At 40.5% G+C, this 11,409-nt stretch overlaps 1 protein-coding gene across 2 annotated transcripts; it reads left to right on the top strand.

Moving 5' to 3' along the window:
* Positions 1 to 421: 421 nt before the first annotated feature.
* On the top strand, positions 422 to 6,485 carry LOC6553706 (calcyphosin-like protein). 2 transcript variants are annotated; one of them, XM_001980314.3, is made up of 5 exons: positions 422 to 607; positions 3,618 to 3,766; positions 5,566 to 5,685; positions 5,856 to 5,913; positions 5,974 to 6,485. In XM_001980314.3, the coding sequence occupies exons 2-5, from the start codon at positions 3,618 to 3,620 to the stop codon at positions 6,286 to 6,288; spliced, it is 642 nt and encodes a 213-aa protein (XP_001980350.2). In that variant the 5' UTR covers positions 422 to 607; the 3' UTR covers positions 6,289 to 6,485. The 2 variants fall into 2 exon arrangements, with proteins under 2 accessions (XP_001980350.2, XP_026831637.1); XM_026975836.1 differs by lacking the exon at positions 422 to 607 and adding an exon at positions 2,363 to 2,379 and having other exon boundaries at positions 5,974 to 6,461.
* Positions 6,486 to 11,409: the final 4,924 nt, after the last annotated feature.

Here is an 11,409-nt window from a genome sequence, read left to right as displayed (position 1 = left end):
CTATGCATCCGTTGACGATTGGCAGCAAAACAAGGCTGTTGCTAAGCTTTTTTTACAGTGCACTGAGAATATAACCATAAACTTGTATTATGAAATTATCTGCCGGCGAATTTCTTATTAAAATTTTAAGTACCGACCAAGGCTTGGTATACACAACGAAAGTATGAAAGTACTGTAAAGACAACGTGTTATCATGTGGAGTTTGCCTTAAATTTCATTTAATTAATTATTTCATTGGTTTTATGCACCATTGAGAATCCAATTGTCCGTATTGGAATCATAAATCAACCAGATACCCAATAGTTTGATTAGATCAAAATGAAAAAGCGTCTCCTTTTTTTCTGTGCTTTTTGTCGGTTGGGTAAGGACGCCGCTTATGGCGATGGTATGTGGGTGTGGGCTCGGAAACTATCCACAGTTGCAACGGGTGAGTGGTTGCCCCGGTGGTGGTGCTGGCTTTTCCTCATTCGTTGCGAACGCTCCGCACACGCGACACGTGCGTGGAAAACTCCGTATTGCTGTGACATTGTGTAGTGTGAAAAGTTGAAACTGTTGAAACTGGAATAAAATAATAATAGACACTGTGCGTCAGCAGCTGCCGGGAAAGGTAAAACGTGTGGCAAAGAAATAATCGACATGTCTGTTAATTATGGTGAAAGTTTTCTCATGCACATGTCGCTCCTTTTGCTATGCTGGCTATTCTTTTTCCTCCATACTCGTATATATCTTTTATATTTTTTTGGAGCGACAGCTGGCGTTGTCAGTAGCCGATACTTTGCTTGTTAGCGAAACAGGAGGCATGTCATCGCACTCTATATTCCGGATATACGCAACAGTTTCAGAATCTGGCGTTTCGTGTCATAAAGACACGCACAAATCATTCTTAAACTCAGCCAGGCCCTGGCCCATCCTGATGGCTTTTAACGTTGTCCTTGCTTCCTTTTGCTTAACTCGCAATTTATGGTTAATCGATGTTGTCTTTGAACGTGACCTATTTGCTTTATTTGGCGTAGGTTTTCTGGCGTTGCTCGGGGAGTCTCCTGTATTCCATATCCTGTATCCAGTGTGTGTCGCCATTATCCCGGTCGCACTCAGAGTCCTGCTGACGTGTTAAATCGTCTTTTTGTTTACCCTTACCCTCAATAAAGCCATAATTTATTTTTCATGTTCTATCGCAGTTCGTTAGCATCTCATCCTTTTGGCTTTCCATTTTTTTCTCCTCGTTAGATGGCATTTCACTTTTTGCATACGTGGCGTATGCGCGATATTATATTAGAGAGAGAGAGAGCTCTGGCGAAATCGATACAACGGACGACCTTGACTTCCGGCAAGGATGCTGCAGTTTGCCCTTAAAGGTGCATTGTTGCCCGCAACATATGTTGCCAAGACCCGTGAAGCAATCTTTAAGAAAGCTTTACAGTTTTACAATCATTATAAATCGATCTGCAATACTAAGGCATTATAAATTTCGAACTATCTTTAAGATTATGGTCACTAAGTAATTTGAATATACTATATAGACACTATAATAGATTCGTTGAAAAGTATGTAACAGGCAGAAGGAAGCGTTTCCGACCATATAAAGTATATATATTCTTAATCAGGATCAATAGCCGAGTCAGTCTGGCCATGTCCGTCTGTCTGTCCGTATGAACGCCTCGATCTCAGGAACTACAAAAGCTAGAATGTTTTTCGTGTTTTTTTGCCAGTGCCCTGTGACTGAATGGCGTGTTCCATCTAAGGACACTAAAGTGCCACCTGGGGTTGTTAATTGGGACTCTGCTCATTACTCACGCCGCATTTGTCGTGACTGTCTAACTGACTATCTAACGGGGTCATCGGGAATGGGTCTCTGAGTGGCTGTATAATTATACTACATAAATATAAAAAAGTTTGTATAAAAGCTTTTCATGGTTGTTTACTCAGACTGCATGACATCTATTCAAATCACATCAATCGATGTAATTTCACCGCCTCGTCAGTCTTTTCCCAGTAAGGGTTTCAAGGTTTCGCGGAAATTCCGTAATTTGGTTGCCTTCTGAATCACAAAATCAATGTTATTGATTTGGAAGGCAAATATTTGGCTGTTCAAGGTCTGTTTACTTCTCTTCTTGCAATGACGAAACTGATCAATGAGTCAACATAAAATGGGATTTTACTGCCTCAGGTCAACGATATATTCTCAAATCGCAACTTAAATATATAATAATATTTCTTGCTTCAAGAAACCTTTTCAATTAATAAGCCAATCAAATCTACTTAAATTTCCTTGTATTTACAATTCAATGCCCCTGTCTTCGTCGCGCATACATTCGTTCGATATATGTACATTTGTTGATGGAACTATTATTATTGCGAATTGACGCGTAAAATATTGAGGTGAGTGCACACACTTACCCTCGCCCACCAAATTGAGTGCTAATCAAACTAGTTGGACCTCCAGTCTGCACGGTTCATTGAGCCAAGTGCCACCCGGTGGGAGTCGAGACCCACCCTTTGCTATCCATTCACACTGGAAACAATTTCTTCATATTTCAGAGTTTGCAAGGGGTATTATTTGGTTTTATTCAAACATCTTTAAAATATGGCACCTCATTATTTTTCATTCCATGAAACATATGAAGCCTATTATTATATGAGACCTAAACAACTGTTTTTAGGCAATTTCTCATTTATTCTTTAGTGCATGCTTCTTTGATTGTGGCAACAGTATTTATAGCAGAAATTTGCCTAAAGTAATGCCTTCATTGGCCTGAAAACTGGTATTAATTTTACAAAGTTCTGTTTGACTTAGAGTTATATTTAAGATACGGAATTGCTGGCAAACCTTTCAATGCCATTGAACCGTGCAGGGAGTGCGCCATAAGTGACTGATAAGTTGAACAAATTAATTTAAAATTTAAATCATCTAGATAAATTACTAGCGGCTTTTGGTTTCTTAGAGACAACGTTCGACGACTATACATACTACCTTCTGGTGTAATTAGACGCCTTTGAGCTAAAGTAAATCAATTCCGGGTATAATAGCCCTCGGCTATAGCTGTTGCTGCCTGGCAATCATGGCCTATCTAATTTTCCGGCCAGAAAAATATTTGCCGAGCTGACAATTATTGTAGCGGCGTAAAGACAGAAATTAAATATCAAACAAATTTCTGTAAATCGCCCACAGGCAATTGACAGGTTATAAGGAAGCTTAGAACAACAAAGGAATCTTGAATGTTAATTAACTACACACAAATATAAATGAAGGAATGAAAAACGTTGTTCGTATAATATTCAAATCTCAGTCAGTATCTAATCATTTAATATTGCTTTGCATTTTGCAAGCAAATATATTTTTGGGCGTACTTGAGTTTGGGGCTATGTAAATAAAAATAGGGCTATTTTAAAACATTTTGGGTACTATTATTTTTTATCTGTAGAAAGGTGATATTAATTTAAGTTTGGAAGAGGGAAGACAGCATAAGCTTGTTCCACACCAAAACCATTTTTGATCTGTACCTTATTTGACTACAGGTAGGCCAAGGACCGTCTTTGATTTTACTTCAGATAACTTCAAAGGGTGTGCTTTGTTACCACTATAGTTTGATTTCAATATGTGCGTGTATTTTTCGCAGATGCATCGTGAAAACGCCTACAGCAAGGAGGCCGAGCTGAAGAATCTGGCCAAACGCGAGTTGGCCAACGGGTTGGACAAGGATCCAATTTACAAATTGCGCCTGCAGTGCTTCAGTCGCGGTGCCACCGGCATCTTGGGCCTGTCCAGGTAAGCTGGCTTTAACGACTAACCCCTTACCCCCGATTCCCACCACTTCAATGAACTAACTTGGCAAAGAATCAGGAGCTTAGGCTTAGGTGGGGCTGACTGTTTGCATAATGGTGCTCCAGTTGTGTGTGTTTCAGATACAGGAGGCTTCATACGAAGGATTCACCCACAAGTGGATTTGTTTGCTATTTGTTTCTTATCTGCATATATTTTCGGTAAACCAAGCGGTAATTCTGAATTCTAAAAACGGTATTCAACTGACCAAATATTTAATCGGCCTTGATAGTCGTTCAAATTACGACTATTTAATTAATAATATTCCAGAATTTTTATCTATTGCTGTCCAGCAAGGGGTATAATTAGTTTTTATTGTTTTTTTCAATAGGTTTTCCAAAAAGCGTTCCTAACACCTTTGTTATTACATACGAATTTCCTATTTATTAAAAATGGTTATGTATTAAATTTATAAAGCTTTGATATTCCCCATTTTTGCCATCCTAAGGTGTGCAAGATTTATCCAGCTTTTTGGCAACATGCGAACTACGAGATGTGAAGTGGTGCAAGATATGTGAGCAGAATTCCCCCATTATTCGCCTGAGATGCAGATGAGCCTCTTGTGTGGCGTTGCAACCCCGAGGGGCAGTATTAAAATGATGAAATCGTTGAGGGTCTCACAAGTGACGGAATAGAGAACATATAGCCAGAAAAAGGGAAGGTGAAGATGGTCGGAGCTGGGCAGGAAATATGGCAAATGAAACTGAAACTTTGCCGGCTTTTTCTGCTACCGCTGCTCCTGATGATGATGTTAAGTTCGGGCTCAGCTAGGCGCATGTAAATACGAGCATGCCGAGAGTTCGAGTGCATGTTGAACTAACATTCTCGAAAGCGCTTTCAAGTGTGTGCAGGCCGGGCAGGAAAAAGGGGAAAATAGAAAAACTATAACTATGAAGCTCGCTGGAAGACTGAGGAAGAGGGTGCCCGAGGGGGAGTGGCAAAAATCGCTGACTGAATGCAAACAAACATAATTGGATTTCTGTAGTTGCTGTCGAGCAAAGCCGCACTCGAAAAAATACAAGAATCAGGAGGCTCACTAAATGAATCGGTTAAGAAATTTATATTTACATTTTTTTTTAAGTCTTCATTTGAAAACTTAGATAGCAATAAATAAACGTAGATCTAAAATAATATTTCGTTGCGTATAGAAATGACTTTTTCTTCCAGTATAACGACCTGCCACGCCCCTTTTCCACAATCCCCACTGTGTTTGACTCAGCCCACTGTTAGTTTTTATTTCAATTTGAGCTGGCAGCGGAGCAGAGTACAGCTAAACCGCGTCCACCTGTACGGCCCACCGCCCACCGCCCAAAACCTCCAGCCTCCACCTGTTTTTCCCGCCCGGCTGTCTGCTAACAATTTCCCGTTTTGAATATATAGACATTTTGTACAAAATCCTCGCATCTGCAACATATGTACGGTATGTGCATTTGTTTGTTTGTTGGCTTGTCGGTCGGATGGTGGCTGTGCCTATTGGCCTCGTCCTCGTGAGCGCGCATTTTCATTTGTATTTATGCAATTTGTTTGTTTGCCAGCCGGAAAATTCAATGCATCGAATGCATAGCTGAATGAGCTTCCACTCCCACTCCCTCTGCCGCCCACTTCTGTGAGTATCTATCAATGGCATATTCTTATCCGGCTGGCTTTGTCCCGTGGCAATAATAGGAATATATTTTCATTTTGCCATTCATATTGCGAATTATTTTTGTGCGGCTCTCGTTTCTGACTTCGTTTTATATTTCCAGATCATTCCGGGTGATGGACGACGATGGCAGCAAATCTCTCAGTCCTGAGGAGTTCAAAAAAGGAGTCACGGATATCGGTCTGGACCTGAGTGATTCCGAAATCGATGAAATGTTCTCCAGGTTGGTATTTGCCAACGTCAATTAAAATGACCAATGGCGACATTTGAACAGTTGAACGAAAAAAATTTGTAATTAATTACCGAGTCATCAGAATATAAACTCCTAGAAGAACGACTTAGGTTATAAGTCACTACAAAGTCAATGGGTATTATGTTTAATTTATTTCACAGCTTCGACACAGATGGAAGTGGCAACATTAATATGACAGAATTCCTGGTAAAATTGCGTGTAAGTAAAATTGATATTTGATGCAAAGCACCCTTTTTATGAAAATATCTCTGTCTTTAGCCTCCAATGAATAACTCACGTGTTGGTATAATCGAAAAGGCCTTCGACAAGATGGATGCCAATGGCGATGGCCAAATTACTGTTGCCGATTTGAAAAATGTATACTCGGTGCGCGACCATCCGAAATATTTAAGTGGCGAGATGACGGAAGCCCAGATATTCACGCAATTCCTGAAAAACTTCGAGGTGGGTGCTCCAAATCCGGATGGCATCGTGACCAAGGAGGAGTTTATCAACTACTATGCCACGATTAGCGCTTCGATCGACAACGACGCTTATTTCGATCTTATGATGAGACAAGCCTACAAACTCTAGATTGTGTTCCTTTACAGATTTAATGTTTAACGTCCAATTGCCGTCTCTTAAGCTTGATACGTTGATTAATTGCGCACATGTAATAACAACTAAAAGCCAAGCCAATGTTTCAATTATATTTACTAGTAATGTTAATATCTAATTCTTGTTGTATCATTTAAAAATCAATAAAGGAAAGCAAAAATATTTTCGAAAATATTCAGCAATGACACTTCGTATTAGTGGATTTGGGCCTTAAGCCGCTTTAACTAACCTAATCTTTGGCTTTATTCACCGATTTGCGAAATGACAACGCAAATCAGTCGAGCCGTAAACATTCCAATACCCAAACCCTCTTCGCCACTCCAGTTGCGTGTAGTTTTGGCCAAATAATGCGCTATAATAATTTATTAAATTAAAGCCGCGTGCTAATTAGCATAAAACTAATTAGATTACTTGTACATGCGAAGCCGCAAAGCACGGCGTAACACTCCCTGAACGGGCACAGAGTTGGGTTTAGAATACGGTTTTGGTGCTCGGGCGGCATACGCGGCGTATGCGCAATCGTTAGCTGTGTGTTTTTGTCGCTTTTAATAAAAGCCAGTTTGGCAAAAAGTCAGGCCAGCCAACTCAGTCAGAACAAATAAGCCTGATTAGCTCGTGTTTGTATGGGTCGGCGGCTGTTACTGGGTTTATACGACTGTAATGTTGGAAAAGCTGACAAAGCGCTTCATTCATTCATTCGAATTTCATACGAATCTGAATAGAAGTAATAGCTTTGATTTTGGTATACAACATCCTTATTATCAGCACAAATACGAACATTTAAGAAATATGCAAAATCAGGAATAGAAAAGATCATGACATGAGTTAGTTGGTCCCGATTTTTTATACATTTGAAAACCCATCCCCGAAATGAACCCTTACCGCCCCAAAAAAAACTTGTGCGACTTCTGAGCCCGCTCGAGTGCTTAATTAGAGGCTTATTAGAGCGCTGACGAAGGCAATTGGTAAACTCTAATTACAGTCATTTCGCATCGATGATAAGAATACCACATCTGATTATAAGCCGGGTAAACAAGGCTTAATATCCAGTGATATTGATAACAGCTCGGCAAACATATCGGCCTGATTATGCAGCTAAGTTTTTGTATGCCATGTAGACAATGTTAAAAGTTTGCCCAAGTAATTAAATCACTTCGATCTTTGCTAATTACAAGCCAAGAACATACATTTAGCAGCTCGGCAAGCGTGTGCGCGTGTCTCCTTGAATGCCTATCTGTGGGTGTGTGTGTGTGTGTGTGTGTCTGTGTGCCTGTCTATCGACGTGTGAGGGGGTATCTGTGTGTGCAGCTTGTTAGACAAAGCCCAGCATCACCGACATCCTCATCAGGCCAAAAGGGCCAACAGCGGCAACAACAACAATGTTGACAAGTTACCTGCCAAATTAATGCAAACATGAAACGTGCGGCAACGGGAATATTAATTAACTAACTACCTGGAACACTCACACTAATGCCCGCAGATACACACGCAAAAATTTCGGAATATCAAATGAATCCAAAGTTAAATACAAAATAAACTGTCTGAAAAGCTGCAATTATACTATTTATACAAATGGGTTCAAAAGTTTTCTTTTAATTGTTCAATTGTGTAAAAATAGAATACAATAAACTTTGCTTTATTATTGAATTTTGTCTTAGTGCAGCTTCCTGCTTCTAGATCTGGCGGCCTCTGGCCTCCGTGTGTGCCTCGTGTTGGCAGTTGGCACTTGGCATTGTCAGATTTGAAGGCGCATACCTGGCTACATAGCCGGTTTTGCTAACTAACTTGATCCCTTTCCCCGCGTCCAAAATTATTCCAACCACTGCCAAGTGGCGTATGATTAATGAACGTTTCATTAGCGCAACTCGCATTACATGCACGGTTCGACCGGCCAAGGAGCAAAAGGAAGTATTTGCATTTCAGCAGGTTGCCGAACGTGATCACAATATTATCTCTTCATCAGCGGCCAGTCCGGTTCTGCAGAAAAATGTGGAGAAATGCAAAGAGCTTTTTGCTCGCAAGGAGTCGCAATTTCGAAAGGGATGGATATTTTTAAGGTTACTTCTATAACTTTTACAGTTGCTGAAAGACTGATGCATAGCACACATACATAAAAATATCCGGTTAATTAATAAATTAAAACATAATGGCAGTAATAAAATATACAAGTTTTTAATTTAAATGTACTGAGCTCCTTGCCTTTTCCCATATTGATGCTGAGGTGCCAGGCACTCATTTTAGCCACATTTTAGGCATCTCTACTTACCCGTTGTTGGCCATGCTCAACTCCTTTTTGCAGGCAGCTCATGTAGTTGTTTTTCCTCGGGTACACGTCGTTGGGTGGATCGCGGGGAGGCAAACGAAACTGGCGTTAACGAGTTACAATGATTTTCGTGCTAATTAAAATGTTTTTTGCAATCAGTTTACCGCATTAGCATTTCGTTTAGCAGCCGAGCAGGCACCTGCAACATAAATTACGTATACGCAGCGCTGGCGACAGTGCCAGTGAAACGAAAACGTTGGCTAAAAAGTCTGTTTACGTCGTCTAATGAACTCCCATATTTGCCAGCATAGTTTTGGTCGCTTCTGTCACCTGTCTACTCATCTGGTTCTCCATTTCCCTGCTCATCTGCATTTTATGGAGTAGCCTAATTAGATGTTTTAGACATTTTGGCAGCTATGGATGACTGGGATTGAACTCGTTAGTGGTTTTAAATTCCTGCCATTTTTCATTTTACATATAGTTTTGTATGCTCAGGAATTTAACGAAAATGAAAAATATCACATATATGAAAAACGTTTGCATTTGTCTTAAAGCTGCTGAGATATCTAACAAGTTTAGCAACATTTCATACCAATATATTGAAGGGGAAAGTACTGAATATCAGAAAATATTTACAAATTTCGTTTATCATTGAACGTGATAGAACGTAAAAAATTCGTTTTCCTCAAACTTTGGTTCTTTTGCAGTGAAGCGGTTTTCTCAGTGTATTCAAAAAATATACACATACCACTCGTTTAATATCAAAATCCAACTTGACTTAACTGCTGCCACTTATGGCCCAATCTATGCGATGTTATACTCTCGAAAAATGGCTTACTCGATGCTCGGGGCACATGCCGTAACACGTGTTGCAAAGTTTTTAGCCAATTCGGATAAAGTTATATTTGGCCAACAATAAGCAAATGCGAGAAATGCTCTCAAGTATTTGCAGACGTCCTAATGCGAGGCATTTTATAGCTGGCACATACACACACACATTCGATTGTGCAACTCGCATGCTGGACACGTGTAAAAGTTCGGTTTTAAACACTTGCAAACAAAATGTTTTCGATTTTTGAAGCGTTGCTCGCTTTTGTTTTATGAATCTCAGCTTCTCGGTCATGTGTGGCCCACAAAGCGCAGAGCACAGAAATCCCCAGAGCTGGCAAAAACTTTTAGTTTCGGATCGCCCACGTTTACTGTCAATAAAACTTTGCCTGAGCCGGCAAAATAGAAGCGAAAATCCCCTTAAAGAAATATTTCGTTCACTGGGTGCGGGAAAACAGGATAGATTATGTTAGAGAAAACGGAATGGTGCGCCGTGTCTTATAAAACATGCAAATGCAATGAAATTACATGTTACGTATACGCCCCTTGGTGCAGCCTGAAAAAGTACGAAGAGAAACAGCAATAGCAACAGCAACATCAGAAAAAGCAAACTTCATACGCCAAAGGATTATGCAAAATTATGCTTAAAAGGGGAATCACGGAGTTAAGGGAGCGCAATGGGATAGGCAAAATCCACGCACATTAAATTAAAGTGCTTTCAATAAAGACGAATCGTGACTTTGGCCCTAATGACGAGGACAAAGGACACGCCGGCAAATCTCTCTTAGTGCTTGACAAATTGACTTGCAAATCTCTTTTTATTTTTTTATTCCCTATTATTATTATATCTTTGATTCGGTGCAAGTATTTCATAATTTTCGATGGGCGTAGCCGTAGCGGATGCCGCACTAAAAGCGCACTCAGCTCAAAGACAACCGGCGGAAATAGTTGGTAAAGCTGGCTGGCTAAAAAGTATGTGCGACTGATACACTAAAAGTTTAAGATCACTAAGAATTAATTTACCAGCCAAAATAATTGAAATCAATAGCTCCCAAGATCTTGCGCGCCTAAAAAACCTTTAATAATACTCAAAGATATCAAACTAACTCTCTACCTCGCCATTTTTTACAGTGTGCGGAGTCCTGCGAGTACGTGCCATGGGCCAAACAAAACACGCGACCCAGACGAGTCATAAGCAGTTGAAAGAAGGATTTGGAAGGGGTTTGAGCCGTTTTGGTGGCCGACAATGACCCGAGACCGTGGGATTTGGCAGGAGGCAGGGGACAAGGGCCAAAAATGAAAGCCGCAGCCAGACGACCGCCATTTATAGCGAATGCATTCGGATTTTTCGGATTTTTCGGATTTGCGCACAAGATAATGTGCTGCACTATCCATTCTGCCGCCCATCCCTTATCCGCCGAGCTTTTCCTCCTTTTCAGCCCGATCCTTGGTTGCATGTGAGAGGGCTAAGCAGCAGCTCGAATGCAACGGAAATAGTTTTGTGTGAGATTTATTGCCACTCTGGAGAGTCATAAAACGGAAATTGTACACAAAATCCTTTCGGATGCTCGTTTAAGTTGCCAGCTGACCCATCTCCCCCCTTTTCTCTGCGTGTATGGGTGAGCATTTTTATGTGTTGTGTCATTTTTGTTTACTCTGCTTTGCTGTTAGCTTGTCCAAATGTTTATGTAAGTCATCGCTTCGTTTATTCGATGCCATCCCATTTTGAAATTATATTTTTGTCCATTTTGTGGAAACGCTTCTGATTTTCTGCTTTCTAAAAACTCTTTGCCCAGCAATTGCAGTTTATTTATTTTATTTACCACCCTGTGAGTGGGTCAAATGCATTGTCCACTTGAATCCTTCCCCCAAACTCCTCTGCCATAAATTTGCCCGGCTTTCGCAGAGACACAGATTAAAATGCCCACTTTGCTGAATTGGTTTAGAAGTAAAAAGGGAAAATCTGGGAAGCCCTTTGTTGAGCACAATATGGAAAAGTGCATTAA

This window comes from Drosophila erecta, unplaced genomic scaffold (assembly GCF_003286155.1).
Source record: "Drosophila erecta strain 14021-0224.00,06,07 unplaced genomic scaffold, DereRS2 tig00000000-arrow-pilon, whole genome shotgun sequence".
Classification (NCBI taxonomy): domain Eukaryota; kingdom Metazoa; phylum Arthropoda; class Insecta; order Diptera; family Drosophilidae; genus Drosophila; species Drosophila erecta.
This window is presented reverse-complemented; position numbering and strand designations above follow the sequence as displayed.

What these genes read in the sequence shown, in the direction of transcription:
- LOC6553706 (XM_001980314.3), top strand. Translation starts at nt 3,618, where the DNA reads ATGCATCGTGAAAACGCCTACAGCAAGGAGGCCGAGCTGAAGAATCTG. An exon ending in ATCGATGAAATGTTCTCCAG is followed by an intron (nt 5,686 to 5,855) that starts GTTGGTATTTGC and finishes TTTATTTCACAG; the next exon opens with CTTCGACACAGATGGAAGTG. An exon ending in AATTCCTGGTAAAATTGCGT is followed by an intron (nt 5,914 to 5,973) that starts GTAAGTAAAATT and finishes CTCTGTCTTTAG; the next exon opens with CCTCCAATGAATAACTCACG.